Source organism: Malus domestica, chromosome 02, assembly GCF_042453785.1.
Source record: "Malus domestica chromosome 02, GDT2T_hap1".
NCBI lineage: Eukaryota > Viridiplantae > Streptophyta > Magnoliopsida > Rosales > Rosaceae > Malus > Malus domestica.
Window position 1 is genome coordinate 32,591,880 of NC_091662.1, and position 21,348 is coordinate 32,613,227.

The following is a 21,348-nucleotide window of genomic DNA, read 5'->3' on the forward strand; positions in this document are numbered from 1 at the left end:
ATAAGCTTGGCCGGCTTTATTCTTCTTCATTCTTCTTCTCCGTGCGTTCTTGAAGAGAGGAAATTGGTCAAGCGTAGAGATTTTCAGACTTTTTCCATTCTAGGTGTTTTCGATTTTTTATTATTTCAATAAAGAACTTTGTGATTCCTATTATGAATATGCGTAACTAATTCTCTTTTTGCTAGGGTGAGGCCACGAGCCTTGGCAAGAATATGTAGTTTCTCTTCAATTTGCTTATGATTATATGCATGCAGGTTTTCGAATTATTAATCACTAATTTAAACTATCTAATTGTCTTGATGCTTGATCACCATTAGGATGTTTAGAAAAGTAATTTGATGCAATTTTGATCAGATATTGGTCCCTGAAGGCTTCAGGGACCAATGGTCGTACTCAGTGCACAAGGCTCGCGCTTTACGCAGGGTCTGACATTCACCTCTCCCAGACCCTGCGTAAAGCGGGAGTCTTGTGCATTGGGTACGACCATTGGTCCCTGAAGGCTTCTTGTGATTAATATGTGCAAGTTCGCTTATGATGAATACCACATCCTAAGGGTTGCATTATTGTTCAAAAGGTTTCACAAAACTTAATGTGTCATGCATGTTTAAATTTGATCTGAATACCATAGACGGATTGCATGTTTGATATACGCTCTATATTGGGGGTCTAAGTAGGCATATATTAGAAAAATCTAACCTTCGAAATATGCATGTATATGTCATAAGTAATTTGGAAGAACTATATAGGATTGTTCAGGTGACGGCGAAACCCTAGTGCTTTCTTACGTACTTTGATTTCTACAAAATTGTTTCCTTTTTCTTCAACTTTAATATTGCAGATTGTTTTATTTTTATTAATTAAATTCGTTTTATTAAATTAGGTCATAAAAATCAATAATCTCAAATTTCTATTTTACAATAATTAATTAGAATTTAGTTTGCTTCGAATTATTTAATAATCTTTGTGCAAAACGACCTTGTGAGAATCATTTATACTACAATATCCATATCATTCTTGCAAGTATTATAGGTGTTTTAACCCTTTTGTGTGTGTGTTAAAATCCCTATCAGTATACCGGTGTAAGTACAACCCAAAAAGCTCGATTAAGTTCTGCACTCTTTTTCTCCCCATGACTTGCGCGTAGAGATCTTCCCATTGTATAAATAAAAAAAGAATTACGAGACAAGAGTGCGTGCTTAAGGAAAAAAGACGTGTGTAGAAATTATTTTCCGTAAAGAAGATCTCACCATTATTATTATTATTACTATTATTCTGATGTCGTTTCTCTCTTGTCTTTGGTACTTGCAGAATTACTACCCAAGGGGGAATTCTCAGAGACTGTAGAAACGGTAGACCTTTCTGTTTCTGACGGAATAGTAGAGTTGGGATGCATGTAGTCTTTGGTGGGAGTAATTTCTATGCTAATACGGTACCATGCGATTCAGAAGATCAAGGAATGCTTCCTGCTGACTCAGATTGTGCTGGTGAGAAGTCTCCAATGCAACAAACTGGATTGGCGGCATTCAAGGAAGTCAAAGCATTCACCACCTGCCATTGCACCACAAATACAAAACCAAACCCATCAGATTTCTTTTGCCCCAGGTAGGTAGGTAGGTTCCTTTTAAAATTAGGGTTATATAATGTGTAGAATTAATATGATTGATGAGCAAATTAGAGTACTGCAAGTCTTGTTTGGAGTCTAGGACTGAATAGGAACGGATAGCCACTGAATTTCAAAGCATATTGAAGGTAGAAGTGAATGATTTTTCATTTGAAGGGGATTAGACACAAAGGAAAGTCGTCCCTTCTAAGGGATGGATTGTAATGGATAAGTTTTGTTCATGAGTAATTGATCTTATCCCTTTTAGTTGGACATAATTTTCACTTCTTCCTTTAACGTACCTTAATTAAGTGATATACACTTCCAATCATAGATACCAAACGAGGCCAATGTCAATTGTTGGGTTAGTATTTTTTTTTTTTTTCTCTTCTTTCAATAATGTTACTTAGCCATACAAAACTAACCATATTCTTGGCCGTCCTGCATTATATGTGGGATGCATATGTATTAGATTCTTAGACATGTGATCATCAATGTAATTTAGTTTTGCGTGTCTAGTAATTGCTCCTTTTTTTTCATATTTGGTTTCACTTTTTTTTATGTGTCATGTAGCAGTTGGTATATATCCAATATTTGATATTTATCTTCATGCTTGTTCCACTATTTATTTATATGCATTCAACTTTTGTCCTAGGTTGATGCTTTATGTTGCAGCTGTTGTGTTGAAGGACTAGATATACAGACGAAATTATCAGAGTCTACTATCAGGTGGACTTACAGCATCCATAGTTAATCTGTTGTGTGGATCCCTGCTGAGACATTTTTCAGCTACCCGAACCATCCAATAGAGCTGGTGAACATCATGGCAATCCACATTCCTCGGATCGATTAAATCTGGGTAGTTCCTTTCTTTTAAAAGTGGTCTTGCCTGGCAAGAAAGTTATAGAATTGTTAGTTCAAAATAATAAATGGAATGTGAAGTGACATACTAGAAGGCTGCTCCTTTTCTTAGTAATCTGTTTGTTATTAGTAATTAAAGTTTCCTTGTGTAACAAGTAATGACCAGTGGTGGATATATTTTTAGAATTATGGAAGCTCTTACCCATCCCACAAGACTTTTTCCTCCAAGCCTCTTGTCAGTAGACCTCAGCCCTGTGATGAGCTGTAATAGAATGACCCCGAAAGCATAAACATCTGTCTTAGTTGACACTTTCCCATTTTCGGCATATTCTGGTGCCAAATATCCCAGAGTTCCGACAACTCTCGTTGTATCTGATGATCGATCTGAGTCTTCATGTTGAGTTCTTGCAAGACCAAAATCTCCTAGCTGTTGCATAGAACATGTTAGACGAAGCATGAACGTAGGTATTTTGGTTAATATTAGAAAGTAGGATGTGCACCTGCCTCAGATAGTTTTGTTAAAATGCCATAGGTTAGGTTATTCGGTTTAGAAACTGTGTTAGGAAGAATACATGACGTTTCATATAACAAATTCGAGTCACGTATTAACGGTAATGTTATAGGTTCGTAAAGCTGATATTAAGGGCAGACATATCGGGTTTAGTTACCAGTGCTTCATGATCGTGTGTCACGAGGATGTTGTTCGGTCTCACATCTCTGTGGATGATGTTGTTTTGATGCAGGTATAGTAAGCCTTTTGCAGCTCCAGTAGCAATTTTTATCTTCTTATCCCAACCGAGAGGTCTTCTGTTGTGTTCTGCATGAAATTAGAAAAAAGTTATGCAGCATTTAGGGTTAGACTTCTCTATCCTGAAATATGAAGGAAAACACTTGATTTTTTCCAAAATTACGGGTTCTTCTAAGTTGTTTGCAACTTACTCGATAGATGATGATCCAACGAACCATTGCAAACATATTCGTAAACAAGCAGCCTCTTGCTTCCCTCTGAGCATGATCCTAACAGCATTACCAAATTCTCATGTCTTGCCTTACTGAGTACATGAACTTCAGACTCAAATTCTTTCTCGCCTTGGCAGCTTGCTTTCTTATGCTGCTTAACAGCAATCTTAAGCCCATTAAGTTCTCCTCTGTAGACGGAACCAAATCCACCTTCAGACAGGAAATTATTGTCGGAAAACCCATCCGTAGCAGCTAGGAGGTCTGCATAGGTAAAGTCTCTCTTCCATCCAATAGTGGGCCGTTTATTCTTGCAACCCGTGCATACTGAATTTTTAAATTCTTCATCTATTCGACATTCTCCTATCCAATCGTCCTTGTAGCTATGCTGTTTCTGTTCATCGGGACTCCCAGCATTATGTGTTTCCTTTTGATCCCTTGCTTGAATCTCTGCAAGTGGAAATGGGGACCGCTTTCCTGCTTTTCCTCTTTCAGCATTTGTTGAGCTTTCTTCCTCATCATAATTACGGGCAAAACCAGGATTAAATAGGTCAGTATTCCCCAGAGTTGAAGTTGACACTCTACTTGCAAGATACAGATCACTTGTTGATGTAGATTTCCTATAGTTAGACCACGGGTCTCCACAACCATCTTGTTCCTTTCCAAAACTGCTAGTGCGAGGACTCGGAGATTCTGAAACAATGTGCACTCTTAGTCAAGTTGCATTTGGTACCGACCATAAGAATGTGCAGTTATGTGTGATAATATAGTGAAAAATCTCTTTTGATAGTAAATTTAATCCATGAACTTGGAACTTCGAGTCCTAGATTGTACGAGTAGTGATTAAATTTCTTACTTTTAGGAGAAATTCCTTCCTCTGGGTTTCCTGGTATCATTTCATCATATCTTATATGGGAGCTTTTACTGGGTCTTTTGGCGACTGGTTTGCTGATGTTCCCAATTGCTTTTGGCCCTCTCAATTGTTCAACAGAATTACGTTTCATCCTCGATATACCACATGGCAACTTCTCCATGAAGAATTGCTTCTCTTTCTTCATCTGCCTGCATCATCAAATCAGAACAAGCTATTCAAAGGTTGGTGTCTCTATGTTCTCTTACGTTGTATTGTTTCCATATTGCAGTTTTTTTAGTAATAAACATAATTTTACTTAACAAGCTTTGAAAGTTTGCTAGTTTCAAGGGATTACGAAGCTTCATCGGTAGTAGCATGATTTTTCATCATCTAGTTTAAAAATAAAAGATTTGTACTTTAATCCCTCGATACTTTGGAGGGTTGAATTATCATTCTATACATATACAATCTCTTGATTTACAAGTATACTAGAGATCACAGAAGATCTTGATGTATCAAGCAGCGATCAATTATCGCCTATCAGAAAATACGCATGTTAACAAATAATATGGTGGCATCAGAGTTCACATTTCAGACAGTATCTTAACTATGTTCTCTTCAATTTGAACCATAACTACCATCAAAGATTTAATCATTCATCAAATGATTGACTAATTGATAACACAAATTCATCAATTCGATACATGTTTTTGATATTTCGGATACATTTTAGCTCATTAACAGTTTATTATCTGTTTTTATTTGTTTTGCTAAATGAAGAGGTCGCACTTGGTGCGATGGCAAGTGCCTCGCCCATGAGCGGTAGGTCTCGGGTTCGAGACTTGGGAGCAGCCTCTCCATAAATGGGGGTAAGGCTAGCCAACATTCACCTCTCCCAGACCCTGCGTAAAGCGGGAGCCTTGTGCACTGGGTACGACCTTTATTTGTTTTGCTAAATGAAGGGTGAAACAAGGCTGGATGAGTACTGCTGCGAATGAATGAAGGAGAACAATTTCAGATTCTTCAAATCTATTAATGGCTGACCTATCAAGAATTACCCATGTTGCTCCTAATCTTATCGCAGCCTCTACAGCAACCATCTTCGAAGAGGGACCAGCAACCACCTTCATGTTGAATTCAACCTGAGAAATGTCATCCACAAAATGATCCCTATGATTAACAAAAGAGGCTGAAGAAAAGTTCCGAGCGGAAAATGCAATGGTATGATAGATAGTATAGCAGAACTAGAGGAATTAAATGGATCAAACATATCTTTAACAAACAGCAGGTAATCTCCATGTTGTAAGAAATAGTGACCGGAAATCTTCTCTCACATTCAATCTTTTACACATGTTAGATATCATGGTGATCTCCTCTTTGCTACGATACTCCTCCGTTTTCCTCTCAACCTCTTCTTCTATGACTTTCTGGTTGGTTCCGATAAATGAACTCGAGTCCATCTTGGTTCTGTATCCCACTGAGAAAGAGGATAGAGAAGGTGGAGAAATGGGGTATTGGGGGAAATAAAAAGTTAGCAAAATCTGTTCTTGTGATAGAATCATAGAATAGAACTAAATTTTTTTTTCATCATATTAATTGGTGATTATGTTTATCATACTTTCGGACTTTATTTTCTTCGTTTTATTAGGAAAACAAAAGCATGAATTCTTACACAGTCTCCCAGCTAACCTACTAGGGTTATTAACCTGGTGAAGAACCGAAAGAAGAGTAAGCTCATCCCCAGGCTTAAGGGATAAGCTCTGCAGGACCCATTGGATTGCGCACGAACTAACAAAGTCTTTGGATGCATCCTGGATCACCACTACTTTCTGAACTTCCGCTGCCATGATTTTTTTTTCTAGAACTCGAAGTAGTTCTCCTAATGAATTTTCAAAACAACGATACAGTACAGAAGAGAAGATTGACAAAATGAAAGTACAAAACCGTATGTCTGTTGAACTGGTTCCCAAATTATTGCTTAGTTTTATGTTGCATGTAGACTTCTATTGTTCTATGTACATTGGGATATATATGTACATAATAATTACACACACACACACATATATGTATATACTTATAGCAGGGAAGAAACTAACACAATAATATAGCAATTGATAGGAAAATGAGAGAGGTATTTTACTGAGAGAATATGATAAAAGAGGATTCTTTTATCGATCAGTGACATTCTGCTGATTCCGTAGAATTAGAACGTCAGAAAAGAATCCGAGTAAGGAAATATAGTAGTGGCGAATCCAAGATCAGGGGCCTCAGAGAGTTAGTTCGACCGCATATTCGGATATCCGAGAATGGTTCCTGCAGGGGGGTGTTTGTTCTTCGAGTTGTGGAGAATAGCTAGGGAGAGTATGTAATTAGCTTTTGTTTAGTATGTTGTTAATACCAATGCTAAGCTTGATTATGATGCATGAACTGTAATTTAATTGCTGTCCCTCAAACCAGAACACTAGGGGATCATTGATAATACCTAGGCACTCTGAGTTTTGTTCTTGTAGGTAATCCATTTATTTATGAATTTCTGTGTGTAAAAATAATCAAAAGGTTTGATTTGGATTTTCTTCTGTTTGATCTTAACAGTATATAGAACGTAGGTGGGTTATATCACCACTAACCTAAGACAGCATCATGTAATCGACATTTGTTAGGAGGAAGACTTTTTTTCGCAGCCCATTGTCACTTTTGTCATGATTTTGTTACTATTTAAAATATCAAATCAGCAATGTTCACTTCATACTACCGTCTTATGGTGTTTCTAATTAGTTGTAAGTAAGAGATTTTAGATCTAAATCTCTTAATGATGAATTCGATATGAATTTATCCTCCACCCCTTCTTATAAATACATTATTGTATAATCAAAGCATGAAAACATTCTACTGTGTTTGATTTGAAACACCTCTTGTAAGTTGGAAAAGTTTAAAATTAATATCATCGTGTCAATAAAAAAAAATAGAAAACTAATGAAAAAGGCCTGAAAACTTTGAGTTTTAATGATAAGGACAAAATAAATGGTAAAGTGAATAGTACCAGGATTGACGTTTTAGTATAAAAATGTAGTTTTTCGTTAAAGTAAACAGTACCAGGTGCTTTTCGTTAAAGTTCCATAAAAAAATATCTATTAGGAAAATACGTCCACTCCTAATTTGTCATTCTATCTGTCTTTTAAAAAAAAAAAATTTATAAGTACTCTCAGTAAATAAGATATTCACGTTTGATATATAGGACTGGTTTGACTTAAAAAAATTATAGGGATCAGCTTGGGTTGAGTTGGTTCTGTTCAAGCTCATTATTTTAAATAGTTTAAAATAATAAGCCCACATTCTAATAATCCCAGATTATTCAATTGTTAATTGACCACAAATTTAGTGGCTGGAAGATGGGAACATATTGGAATTTGGAACTAATTTTAGCAGGCCAAATTACAGAATCGACATTGAGTCATATGTGCTTGTTTCTAATTCAGATGTCGCATGTCAAAATTTCTCCGACATATTTTATCTTTCAGGTCTTTTAATTATTAAATCCCATTTTTTGTGTTCTTGTCCAAATATTTAACAATTAAAAAATTCAAAGTATCTAATTTTCCAGAACACTATAAATAATCATGTCACATTTACTTATTATTCATTGAGAGCCAAGCGTGTAGTTTGGCTCGATACAAGTTTGGATACCAAAGTTCCCCATTGGACCTGTCAACACAACTTTGGCACGCATGTTTTTTTGGTAAGTTAAACTTGTCGTAATGAAAAATAAACAGAATATAATTTATAGGTTACAGATTTCCACATACGTTTGGAACAATGCCTGAATTTCGATAAAAGTTCAGTTTCCTTGGTACTATAAACAAAGCTAGAATATGGTTGTGCCGACTGCCGATCATCCGTGCCTGCTACTGGCAAGATATGAACTGAAAGTGAAAGTAACTCGTCCTTTTGCTAAAAACTAATTTTTATTTTTTTTTATTTTTTTTAGGAATCTGCGTGTTACCTGAATAAAGAAAATCTATGTTTTATGTCATTCTTCACAGATAAGTGATAGAATTCTTATCATCTGTAAAACCAAGGTTAAATCATGTAAAAATACTTGTAAGAGAACAATGTTATTAGAGTATAAAGAGCTCAATTAAAATCAATCTACGCAAAGAGTGATGTGAATATTTTGATGTGTCAGATCCAGGATCGACATTGAGATTCTTAAATGAGCTCTTAAACTAAAATTTGAAGAGGAGTTAAAAAAAAAATTACTATAATCATGTGTCTTATCTTTACAATAGACCAAGCGAGCCACAACAAAGTTACGCTACCACTACTGGATCCACAAATAGACATAGATTTCACGCAACTGGACCCTTGGTGGCGCTTATTATTAACGATTATTGTTTTAACATTGCCTAAAAAAATTCATTCTAATGGCACATAGTGAGGACTTTCTTGCTAGAGAGTATGATTAGAGTAGAAAATAACTATAGCCTTCTTAATTAAAACTTAACTTAAAAATGATAGTTCATTTAAAGCCAGGAGAGATTTTTCAAGTTGCCGAGAACATGAGCATGTACACTAAGTGTCATAATACAAGTGGTTAGATAATCGAAAAAAATAATTACCACTTGTATTATAACACTTAATATACTAAGCCATGTTCTTGGCGCACTGAAAATTTTTACAAAGTCAGATAATTATCTATGTGTAGGTGTCACATTCTAATAATACTAAATATATATCTCATCCACTATGATCTAACGTTTGCTAATTCTCATTTGTCCATTCATGGGAAGGTGATCAAGTAAGTTTAGCGTTAATCCTGTCCTGGTTCAATTGGGAAATGTATAGTGATGGGATTTTGTATCAAATTAATGTTGCTAATGGAGTCAAAGTTACACAATTTTCAGCCAAATCAGACACTACATCTACATCGCATTTATATTTTCCATTTCTACATATTTAGACCCTGAGTTGTTGTCTATGTTTTGTTATAGTCAAATGTATCAATCTATTCTTTCATTTTATTATGGATTTACTTTTTTCTTTTCATTTTCAAGTTGAAAATATTTTGCGTCAAGTTGGAAAGTGCAATGAGTCGTTCCATTTGCACTTCATTTGCTTCTTCTTATTGTAGATTTTAATACTTTTAGTTGATTTTGTTTATTGATATTCTTCAGTGTTATGCAAATTTATAAGATAATGCTATACGAATATATGAAACACGCCACTTATGAACACAAAAAAATTTAGTGTTTGGATTTGACTACTCCCTGTGTGATCTCTCTTGAGAAATCACCTGCACTATCAAGAATAACAACTCGGTTACAAGAACTTATTGAAAACTCTTATGCTAAACCTCATAACCTTTCTCTATATCTCTTTTTCACTCTTGGTTCTCTACACTTGTATTCTCTCCACCATTCATGTGAATAAAACTATGGAACTCGTTCTAGTATTAAATTAAAAACATTCGACCCACCTAACATACAAAATACACATAGTAAGTATGGTAGTTTTTTGGCCCAAAATAACACTTTGGGCCGAACCTGGAGTTGCTCTCAGTCCAATAAGGAGTATCGAGAATATTTTCTGCCATGGGCCGAGCCCAATAAAGTTCGGCCAAATCCTATCAGAATGTGATTTTCGCCTAGATAAAGGTAGAGTGGTCGAATCCTAATTCAATAGGGATTCTTCACAGGCTAAAAGCTTCTGAATCAAAAATGATGCCGAAAGTCAAGGGTTGAATCTGAATGATTAAAGAGCTTGGTTCAAAATCTTATAGAAGTTAAGATTGGTCGAGGCCAAATCAGATTGGGATGGAGAATTCCAGTCCGAGTAAAATTCTAGTTCGGTTATTGTGGAAATCGCTACTATAAATAGAGAGGGAGTGCATCATTCAAACCCCTCCAATTCAACACACAACTGCCGTGCGCAAACCTCTCAAACACCTTGAGATTTTTATTTTCTTTTTTCTCGCCAACACATCTACAGTTTGGATAAAGAGCACTGTGGAAGCAACTGACAACATCTTCAATTTAGATAAATAGCACTGGAGCCATGGAATCAGCCGACCGAAGAGCATCTTCAGTTTAGATAAACAACACTACTTTGAGACCGACTGGTTATTTATCCATGTTTCGGTCAACAAGGATTTCCGAGTCTTTGTTGGTAGAGGTCATCTTATCAGCATTCTCAACGAAATAAGGTGTTACCAGGTTATTACATTCGGCACACTGACAATTGAATTTGATATTGAACTTCGTAAAACTAGCAACCTTGTCTTCAAGCTCTAAAACCTGAAAGCCAAGACATGTTCCTTCCTCAGCCACAATCACGAGATCAAGAAGTCATCAACACACCCAACACCACATCAATATTCATTTACTCCCCGGCTGAGCTAGGCCGACGAGTTGGCCAACCCCGTATTCGACCGAAGGATATAGTTAGCTTATTAATTACTCAATATGCGCGCCACGTAGGCTAGGTAGTTTTTAAGGTCAATAGGTAGTTATGTGTATTTTGGGTATGTTCACTATGGTAGTTATGTGTATTTTGGGTATGTTAGGTGAGCTATTGAACCTTTGTTCATGCCATAGAAACTGTTGAGGATTTTCTGATGCTAAATACTGAATAGAACTATGAAACTCGTTCTAGTATTAAATAAAAAACAATTAAATGGTTTGAGTATTTTTTTAGTTGATGATTACTGAAGCGCTGTATGGTTTTCGATTAGTTGCTACCGAATATTGAAGCTCATGATCTCCAACTCAATAGTCAATTCACATTGGAGAAAACAATGATCTCAAACTCAATGGTCAATTCACATTGGAGAAAACAAGTCCTTTGAGTCTCCTAAAAGTTTGGGGAAGCTTGCAAGGTGTGACCTAGTGCCCCTTGACCAAAAAGAGTGGTTGAGTAACATGCCACGCTCTTACTTGTTGAAAAATCTAACCTTCAATAAAGTGGGTGACACAAGGACCAAACATTTATTTTCATTGCAACTATATCGGGTAAGAGAGAAGCTTGACTCATTAAATTGAGGAGGTTGTGATGCATTCATGAAACTTCGTATTTTATAATTAAAATTGTTCAAATTATAAATTACTTTGTAAAAATTATTTTTGTAAAAAAAAATTAAAAATAAGATTATTTGGTTAATTAATTGTAATAAAAAGATAGACGGTTAGTAATTTTTTTACCGGATCCGTTCATCTATTTTTATATCACTTAATGACTAAACAATATTATATTTTATTGATTTGTTGCATAAATGATTTTTACAAAGTGTTTTGTAATATGAATAACTCCAATCATAAGTATAACATTATGTGAAAAATCAGTCACGTAATGAATTGAAGAGGAACTCCTTCTCATCTATAAAGTATTATCAAAATCATTATTAATGATAATCCAATTTAAAACTTTTCATTTATAAATAGTGAGAAACCGTAGTACTAGTGACATTACAGGTTTGTTTGAAAAGTGTTTTTAAATTATTAAAAATGCTTTTAGAAAAATTATTTTTGAGTGTGGTCCTATTATCTTTAGTTACCAATCGAATAACGATAGACATTTGAATCAACTTTCTGAAACTGTCTCTCAGCCCGACACCACTCTCTCAGCTTCGCACCTTCGACTCTCTCTCTCTGCTCTCTCATCGAACCCAAAAGCAACGGAGACACGCTATTGCCGGAAAATAAACACTGTCGCCGCCGTCAGCCACCGCCTGTGAGGCTTTTCTTTTTGTAGAATTTTCATGAATTTCCTTGTTTTCAAAGAGAGAAATTTGAAATCTTTTGCATACTGTTCTGATTCAATTTGGTGATAGATGTCGAATTGAAATTCTTTTGAAGAATCCAGAAAGGAAAAGATTTCCTTTTTGTGTATTTGTATTGGGTTCTCATGAATTTTTCAATTAGTAGAAGCATTTGATTTTTCTAATAAGTATTTGTAATTGATTGTAGGTGGAATATCAATGGAGCTTCAGCATCATCAGTCACCAATGGACGTGTTCAGACCAAAAAAAAGAAGCAATGTTGTTTGCAGGATTTTCGACCGCCAAATTTCGTCTAGTGCTTCTGGAACCAGTGTACCTTCTCCTTCTGATTACTTTTTACTTTATATTGTATTATTTAGTGGAATGTACAACAAAATATGGACTCAACAACTTCTTTTTAATTTTTAACTCGTGCTTATATTTGTTTATCTTCTGCGGTTTTGTTGCTTGTTTTGAGATAGGATGGTTCTTAATTGTTCAAGATTACCAATTTGTGAAGCTCACATGCTGGGAAGTATGATAAGTTCAAAAGAAATTCCAACATTTTGCTTTCCTTGGAGTGGACTATCTCATAAAGATACTTTAAGAAGATCTTCAAGAGAACAAAAAAATCAGATCATATTATTAAGCCTTACCTGTTCTCCAGATATGTTTGATATCTAACTAACCTGATAGTTGTCTGTCCTATTTAAAATCTTCTGTGGATAAGTACAGAATCCTGAGTACTAATGCATGCTAATGGTCTCAGGTTCGCTATACTAGGCGATTTTACGAGAATGTGGTCCCTGATTATACCATATATGAAGTTGAGTGCCCAGATCAGATTTACCGTAAATTCACTGATGATGGACAATACCTAATATGTTTCAGCAGAAATCATCAAGATCTGATTGTTTATAGACCAACATGGCTTTCATATTCATGCAAAGAAGATTGCAATACTAATGATCTTCCCCCAAAAGCAAAGAAGTTTGAGAGCTTCTTTAGCCAGTTATACTGTGTATCACTTGCTTCTAGCAACGATCTTATATGCAAAGACTTTTTTCTTTACATGGGGAGTAACCAATTTGGAATATTTGCTACTTCTACTGCACAAATTCATGATGCACTCCCTGTTGGAGGAGCTGTTCAGGGAGTCCCATCGATAGAAAAGATAACATTTCACCTCTTGAGGTGTGTGTTTCCCTTTTTCTTGTATGGGATATTATTTTTATCAAAAATTAATTGGTTATTTTTGGAAGCTTAGTCTATATGTTACTTATTTGATTGATTTTTCACTAGATTGGAGGATGGAGTTGTTCTGGATCAGAAGTCCTTTCAGAATGATTTTATTAATCTGGCCCATAATATGGGTGTCTTCTTGTATGACGATTTACTGGCGATTGTGTCTCTTCGCTATCAGACAATACACATTCTGCAAATCAGGGATTCTGGCAACCTTGTTGATGTACGATCAATTGGTACATTTTGTCGTGAAGATGATGTGCTTTTTCTCACTTCAAATACTCAGGTTAGTAAGCCTTTACTGAGACTTTGATGGATGAAATTTTCTAATATCTTGGCTAAGATTATCAATATATAGAAACTTGAAATTCATTTATTAAGAATTTGTAATACCTTTTGCTAATAATAAGAATGAACAAATAATTTATTCCCTACTTACTATTTGGAGACAAAAGGGTATTAGACTGAAATAATATTTATTATTTAATGGGAGGACAATAATTTTTAGCTATCTGTCCAGTTATTATTCTTTTAATTTTTCATAATCCTTTTAAGAAATAGGGTATTTATCTGTTGTGTGCATATACAATTTGAGAATGCACAATGTTTCAATAAAAACAATTGGGTTTTTTGTCATTGTTTCTTATATTCCTAATTCCAATATGGAATTAGGTGGTAAATCATGAGAGTAACTGAAGATAATATGCATTCTCCATAGTCAGCGTCTCAGCGGCAACATGAATTTGTATTACAACCTCAAAGTTTAGGGCCGTTTAGTAACCATTTTGTTTTAAGTTTTCATTTTTTGCTAGAAAAAAGGAAATTACATGGGATAAATGAGGGATGAAGAAAGGCGAAAGGGAGGGTGGCGGGAGTTAGGAGGGAAAATTGAAAATGTGTGAAACAAAAGCTTGAAAGTGAACAATTTGTTTTCAATTTTTTGTTTTTCATTTACTTAGCTTTTCATAATCATTTTCTAGATTCCTTCACCACCCTTCCTCCTGCCTTCTTCTTCACTCTTTTTTCACCAATATGCTTTCTTTCTACCTCTAACAAAAACATGAAAACCAAAAATGAATTTGTTATCAAATGGCCCCTAAGTTTTTTATTCTGTTTCTGGCTATGGTGTGTCGTTGCTCATTAGTTTAGGTTCTTTACAGCTTGGAGATTGATTTTGATCGAAACTTGATGTTGTAAATTTCTGCCATTTTAACCCTTAACCTGACCATCAAAAGTAAGAATTTTCAACCACATTCACCTTGCCTTTTCATGAGATTAGTAATTAATGCAAATTTTTCCTACTTTATTTTATCATCACATTGACAAAGTTTGGTGATCAGGAACTCTTTCTCATGTTTGATATGTCGAGTACTCTATTGACAAATCACCTATTGATGGCAGACTGATTTACATCAGGGCCAGCCTTCTTCAGATTATTGTTTTCTTAGCGGAATCAAACAACGGCTGCTATCTTTCATATTTAGAGGAATATGGAATGAAGAATCAGATCAGTCATCGGTTGGTTCTCTCTGTCATTTTTTGGCTCATTGTTATATTATTGCTTTATCTCACCATAAGCATGGTTCAGGCAGGTGATTGCATCCACTTACGTTTCACAATCTTGACTCTTTACTACTAATTTTTATACTCTACTAGTTAATTTTTTTCAATGCTTTTCTTGTATTAATTGTGTGTTGGTCTCGTCACATTTACGTCATCCCATTTCATTCCATGGAGAGTTTTCGGCGACTTTGAGCTGTTAGAAGCTCCATCTTCATATTGTTTTATCATTCTTGTTCTGATGTAGCACTTGGGTGGCCTCCTACTTAAGCTAGTTATATGTCTTTTCTCAGTTCGCTTAGTGCTTCTCTAGACTATCTTGTTTACATTGGTCCAGAAGCCAGAGCAAGGATGTGCAGAAACTGATGGCAATTGCTATTCCTATTGTTCGGTTCCAACTTAGAGGCCTTAAAACCTAAGTGAGCCTGACTAATTTATAGAAACTTTTAATAAGCTCTTTTTTTGGGACAGAAAAGTCAAACTTAGAAGGATGTTTAATCTAAATGGGCCTGTATGCAAGTATTTACGCTATTAGCCTATTATGAATTAATGTAGAGACCTACTGCCAGATTGTGCACCAGTGATCTGAATGATAAGTGTTCAAGTGTGAACCACTATCTTAACTAGTAAACCCAGTATGTCTCTGACCCAGAGAGTACATGGAACTGGTGCAAGTCACATTACCAGGAACAACAGAAGCATATCACATTTCTAAATTTGTACCATGAACCTAATTGTTCCGCTATCCTATAAACTTTAGGGTAACAATAATATGCATATGCAAGTGGGACTAGATTAAGATCTCGTTTATACAATGCACTGAAATATTCAAGATAGAAGCAAAAGTATTTAATATGACGTTTTCCAACCTATACCACAACAACAACAAAGCCTTTTCCCACTAAGTGGGGTACGTTTTCCAACCTATACCAAATAGCCATAAATTGAGGTCCAATATTTGTATGACTGGAATACAAGGCTTAGAATGCCTGATGTGAGACATTTTAACACACGCCCTCCCATGTGGTTGGATGAGCCAAATACGTGGATTAATTATGATGGGTGATGTGGAATATGTGTTGTGACTTGGACCTAACATGTGAATAATTGTTTCCATGGTATCATGTTAAATTTGGAGAATCCAGCCAAAACCAATTGGCTTTGAGTGGAGAAGCCAATAACTTTGTATATTGAGATGCATGACTAGAATTATCAATATGAGATTAACATGCACCGTCACCTTTTGTTGAATTGAGCTAAAGAAATTTACAAGTTATTATTGGGTATGTGGAGCATGTGCGGGCAATTTGGGCCTCACACTAGGATGAAATGCATAAAGTTTGAACATCCTACTGAACCTGCAACAGTTGGAGATGCGACGCTTAGGATGCTTGATGTGGGACTTTCTATTTGAAACAGTAGCCTCAAGTTACTTATCTTAAATGTTTTTTTTTTCCTTCTAGGCTCGGTTACGTTCTGAAATGATATTAATAATACTTTGGGAATAAACATATCATTTCAGAACGTAGCCGAGCCTATGAAAGGGTGATATAAGTCTAACGGAAGTTGTGCTGTGTTTTTATTGTATTCTAGTAAAGGCCGGAGGTGTTAGACCCTATTGCTGGGAATCTGGGCAACGCAGGCTTTACTTTAAAATGCACAACAGACCTCTACTTGTTTGATTTTTGTGGAGGAAATAGTTTTATGTTGATGTTTTGAAGGAAATAGTTTTAATTCAATTAGCTAACTGATATTTTCTTTTTTACTTTAGAGGGTCCAATTGCTGAAGAAGAAGTTCTATTTCCATTTTCAAGACTATGTTGACTTGATTATCTGGAAGGTATGACCCAAGTTTGTTCTCTCTCTCTACAAATATATGCATATTGTGTTTTGCCATTTTTAGAATTCTGAAGTCACTTGCATAATCTTCACTGCTCTATATAACAGGAAAATCTGATATTCCGCATCAAATATGACTTGTAACAAGTTGTTTATACACAACTCTTGGGCAGGTACAGTTCTTGGACCGGCACCACCTGCTAATAAAGTTTGGTAGTGTAGATGGAGTGGTAAGATCTTTCTAGCATTCCATTAATATCATACTAGCTTCGAAGTAGTATCTAAATGTTTGGGCATTCTTTGACCACGTTATTTCATCCTCCCTCTTCGATTGAGTCCCTGAAAGAAAGGATATCAATTACTCTGGAGTATTGTACCCGGATGCCTTATGGAATGAGTCACCCCAACATTGTAGTTATGCATCAGGTCTAAAAGAGTTGACAATATCAATTTGACCACCTTTTTACCGTGTATAAGATGATTCTGAGGCGGGTAATTACAGTATCCATCACTTACAGAGCTCATTCAGTAATTTTTGTTGGTCAACATCCCAAGATGTCTTTGACGTGAGCCTACTGCACAAAGTTCGTCAATATGCCTTTTATTAGTTCAATATTTTTTAGATAGGAAACAAAAATTCAATAAGAAGAGACAAAAGTATAAAACAATGGACAAGATGTCCACAAGAACAAAGAAACAAGAGAACTGTAAAGGAATAACAGCCTAAAAAACATCAGAGGACCAGCAAATACACAAAAGACACTAGAAAACAGCTGCACAGTGCAGGAACGAATGGTTCACATTCTTTGCTCCATCTTTGCACATCACACACGATTGAGGAAGAATACAGAGGTCTTCTCCTATGAATTTAACATAAAAAAGAAACCGGCGAGAGGTCGCTTTTTCATTGGGCGATTACAAGTAGAAGGCTGTGACAAACATGAAAATGTGACATGAAATGACATAATTAGTTAACTTTCTCTGCTGTTTCCATGTTCATGTGTTCTTTATTCCATTATTCACATGCCCACACCTTTTAAAAATTGGATGGTTTCAAATTGCTATACTTTCTGAAATAACTGTTATGAAGGTAATATTAAGCAGTGTATTTGTACCAACTATTTTAAAATCATCTAAGCCTTGATAGGTGCAACTGATTGTTTGCTAGCTAAAATTCTGGGAACTTTCAAGAGAGAACCCCTCATTTTTAGTTATCATCTGGTCTTTCGTAACTTAATGTCTTTTAGCATATAAATAATATTGGTACACAGCTAACTACCTGTAAACGGAGAGGATTTGTTTGGAATCCATATCTGATCCATTTATTTAATCTGATTACCTGATTCAGATTTAACTTATCAGTCCATATCTGAGAATAATCGGGTTAGAGTCGGACTACCTTTATCTGATTTATATTAAGAGTTTGACAAATTAAGATCTCATTAATGACCTTGTTCTTTTATTGTGTTTATCTACTTTATATTTTAGTTTGAACTCTTATGCTTAGTAAATAGTTTATGTATGGCACTAGTGCACAACAAAACTCAATTATCTTCACACATACAATATTTACAAAAAAAAGGTTTGCAAAACTTAATATTATTTAGTGGAACTAAATTATTAACAGATCGAATCAACTTAAACCATATTTTATTTATTAAGTTAATGAGTTAGCAGATTCGGAGCATAATAGGATTATCAAAATTGAAAATGTCAATACATATCTTATTAATTAACTGGATTCAAGTCAGATTGAGATCAAAATCCAATCCATTGACAGATTTTCGAAAGTGGTAATGTAACGAACTTTATCATCGTAACAGATCAGGATATCTTTAAGTTTGAATCCCTGCAAATAAGTTGAATTCCACATGTTGGGGTCTAGTTGTGGAGAGAGGCCCACAAGTGAGTGGGAGCTTTATAATAGTAAAACAAATCCCAAAGCTGAAGCATTTGGGAATGGTGGTAAACTAACGAACTTTATCAGTTTCAAATTGTGGGTTTCTGACTTTTTGATTTCTTTTCCTTGAAGTAACCTTTTCGTTGTCTGAGTACATGACAATATTGGTCATTATTGTATATGTGTTAAGCAGGTATCTCGCAATGTAGATCATCATCGATCCTTTTTTGCAGTATATAACATGGAGACAACTGAAATTGTAGCTTTTTATCAGGTAATTTTGTGACAATTTTTTTTTCTCGCTCTTTTTTTTTTGGGTACAATTTAATGTAGAACTTGCTTTATTTGACATTTTTACTTGTAGAATTCGGCAGATGAGCTTTATCTCTTGTTTGAGCAATTCGGCGACCACTTCCATGCAACCTCGAGAAATTCATTGTATTTAAATTTCACATCATCTCACTCAAATAACATGCATGCTCGAGAACAACTCAGAAGTAATAAAAATAAAGCAAGTAGCTCTTCAGCCTCTTCACAGGTGATCTTTCGGTTATTTTTGCATCATCAAGGCATGAGAACAAGGTTTATCATTATCCTGGTTAATTACCTATGTGCTCAAACCTCACGTATAATCTGCTGATGATCCTGCAGTTTGTGAAGAAGGTACTAGCCTCTTTGCCTTTTAGTTGTCAGTCGGAGAGCCCTTCTCCCTACTTTGACCAATCACTTTTTAAGTTTGATGAAAAGGTTTGATTCAGAAACTACAAATTTTCCCCATTTCATGCACTGCTTTGTTTTTGAATTATATTGAGGATAGTCTTTGTCAGTGCCATCATGTGCATGTATATGCTCCAGATATCTTTAGCAAAGGAAAACCTACGAAGTCAACTTGTTCATGAAATAAACGAATTTGATTTCTGAAACCGTATGTACTGTCAATCCACCCCCTAAAGTCCACAAAGCCCATACCTAATCTCATGCACTTTTCTCTCTATAGTGCACTTTGTGGCATTAGATTAATTAAGTTATGGGCAAATAAGTTTTGTCAGTTCAATCTCCTCCATAAGGTTTCACAATTTCAAATGTATCTCTTGCAGTCAATTTCTCCAATGGATCGGCATAGACCCTCACCAGATCAACACATAAAGTTCTGCTTAAGAAGGAAACCAAAAGTTCTCAAATTTAAGATGAAACCAGGTATTTATTTACGTGCATGCCTATATTGTGATTGAAATTTAACCTAAGGACCCCATGTTCAGGAGGAGGATTTACATGGAAAGGATACACCGCCATGGCGGTGTTCTGCTCCAATGAAATAAAGACGTAATTTTTTTTGTCCAAATGTCCTTATTTCGTTGGAAGGGGATGCCACGTGACAGTGTACCCATGCCATGTAAGTTGGTCTCCATGTTCAGGTACCAAAATGAAAAATAAGAAAAATAAAAAGTAATAAACCTAATGATCACGTCATGAGAGCATGAGGCCCAATTTTCAATGTGATCACATCATTAGGACCCTGCATTTTCAAGTTCCCATTTTAAGGATCGAAACCATTTGGGTATCCAGTTGATAAGATAAATAGACGAACATGGTGCTTGCGATGCACTGGAATGATTATGACTACAGCCAAATGGCTAAACAATTTCAGCTTGGTGAATATTGCATAAAAACAGTATTTATCGAATATATCATGTTCATCTATTGATTGGATTGCAGTTAGATCAATTAGTTTCTGATTTGGTTCATAGTGTGCTTGCCTCTGTGTGTGCGTGCGCGTGTTTGTGCTTGCATAGTGACGTGAACTAAACAGATGAATAATGAGCTGGCCTTTTGAATAGGTCCAGAAGCTGGTAGCACAGACAATCGGACTAAAAGGATCTCTTCGTTTCTTTTTCATCCATTTTTGCCTCTTGCTCTGTCCATCCAGCAGAGTATGTCCTTGCAGCCATCAGTTTTGAATATTCACTTCCGGAAATAAGTAGTGTATTTCTTTGCTGTCTACTGGCTTAAGCAGCCTTTCTGTGAAATATGTAATTCAATGGAAACAATTGTACATTACAAGTTCAATATCAGTCTTGGATTACTCATCTTTGGTGAGGCCTGTGTTCAATGGCCTCTCTCTTAGGAGAAGACTAGTAGTGACGAGCTTCATCGTGACGATGAGGGCAGCTGCAACTGGTCTTTTGGTCGCCCTAGTGATGTCGGTCTCCATATAAATTGTACAAAACAAGTGTTGAAGGTGGGTATTTTGAGGATATTGGTTGGTTGTAGCATTTTAGTTATGGAAAGCATCCATTTTGTACCATCAAATTATAATGAGCGCAACACATTGATTTTCGTGTATAAGAATTACTGTTGGTTAATCTTTCATTTCTCTCAAATCAAGTCTCAACCATTGTTTTTCTTTGATGTGAGGCCGTATATGCATTTACTTGATAGATTCACTGCCTAATGGTTGGTCAGATATTTTTAGTTGCATGTCTGGTCGTTAGATGATAAATGTATTAAGTAAATGCATGTATCACAGCTAATTCCAAAGTATTGTTATTAGCATTTTAAAAAATATACTTTACTTATTGATAGTGTCAATAGAAACTTCTTAAAATTGAACAAATGTGGTACGTGGTGATTTTTTGGACAAATTTTAACAGTGGAGTATTGTAAATGATTTTTCTTTTTCTTTTTTTCATCATAAGCAGATTTTGTTGATTAAAAGCACTTAAAAGTGTGGAATCACTAAGCTCATACGAAAATTACAAAAGGAAATGCATTGAGAGACGAGT

At 35.4% G+C, this 21,348-nt stretch overlaps 2 protein-coding genes across 6 annotated transcripts; one reads left to right on the top strand and one right to left on the bottom strand.

Annotated features, from left to right (window-relative positions):
* Positions 1-1,134: 1,134 nt before the first annotated feature.
* On the bottom strand, positions 1,135-6,731 carry LOC103426963 (probable serine/threonine-protein kinase PBL5). The gene is made up of 9 exons (XM_017330005.3): positions 5,944-6,731; positions 5,606-5,748; positions 5,316-5,413; positions 4,275-4,480; positions 3,401-4,111; positions 3,130-3,278; positions 2,664-2,888; positions 2,340-2,489; positions 1,135-1,548 (listed from the first exon to the last, which is right to left on the bottom strand). The coding sequence occupies exons 1-9, from the start codon at positions 6,116-6,118 to the stop codon at positions 1,450-1,452; spliced, it is 1,956 nt and encodes a 651-aa protein (XP_017185494.2). The 5' UTR covers positions 6,119-6,731; the 3' UTR covers positions 1,135-1,449.
* Positions 6,732-11,672: 4,941 nt separating this feature from the next.
* On the top strand, positions 11,673-20,946 carry LOC103409319 (light-mediated development protein DET1). 5 transcript variants are annotated; one of them, XM_008348142.4, is made up of 12 exons: positions 11,673-11,993; positions 12,230-12,354; positions 12,791-13,215; positions 13,324-13,552; positions 14,668-14,784; positions 16,598-16,666; positions 16,839-16,895; positions 18,759-18,839; positions 18,930-19,103; positions 19,217-19,312; positions 19,663-19,762; positions 20,404-20,946. In XM_008348142.4, the coding sequence occupies exons 2-12, from the start codon at positions 12,241-12,243 to the stop codon at positions 20,541-20,543; spliced, it is 1,602 nt and encodes a 533-aa protein (XP_008346364.2). In that variant the 5' UTR covers positions 11,673-11,993; positions 12,230-12,240; the 3' UTR covers positions 20,544-20,946. The 5 variants fall into 5 exon arrangements, with proteins under 5 accessions (XP_008346364.2, XP_028951166.1, XP_028951163.1 ...); XM_029095333.2 differs by having other exon boundaries at positions 11,795-11,993; positions 19,217-19,228; XM_029095330.2 differs by having other exon boundaries at positions 11,795-11,993; positions 16,845-16,895.
* The last annotated feature ends 402 nt before the right edge of the window (positions 20,947-21,348 follow it).

Excerpts from the sequence above, each read along its gene's own strand:
- LOC103426963 (XM_017330005.3), bottom strand. The coding sequence starts at position 6,118 with ATGGCAGCGGAAGTTCAGAAAGTAGTGGTGATCCAGGATGCATCCAAA. Across the intron at positions 5,414-5,605 it reads ACATGTGTAAAAGATTGAAT|GTTGAATTCAACATGAAGGT; the intron begins GTGAGAGAAGAT and ends GACATTTCTCAG. Across the intron at positions 1,549-2,339 it reads ACAGATTAACTATGGATGCT|GTGGTGAATGCTTTGACTTC; the intron begins GTAAGTCCACCT and ends GTGCAATGGCAG.
- LOC103409319 (XM_008348142.4), top strand. The coding sequence starts at position 12,241 with ATGGAGCTTCAGCATCATCAGTCACCAATGGACGTGTTCAGACCAAAA. Across the intron at positions 13,553-14,667 it reads TTCTCACTTCAAATACTCAG|ACTGATTTACATCAGGGCCA; the intron begins GTTAGTAAGCCT and ends TATTGATGGCAG. Across the intron at positions 19,313-19,662 it reads TTTTTAAGTTTGATGAAAAG|TCAATTTCTCCAATGGATCG; the intron begins GTTTGATTCAGA and ends TATCTCTTGCAG.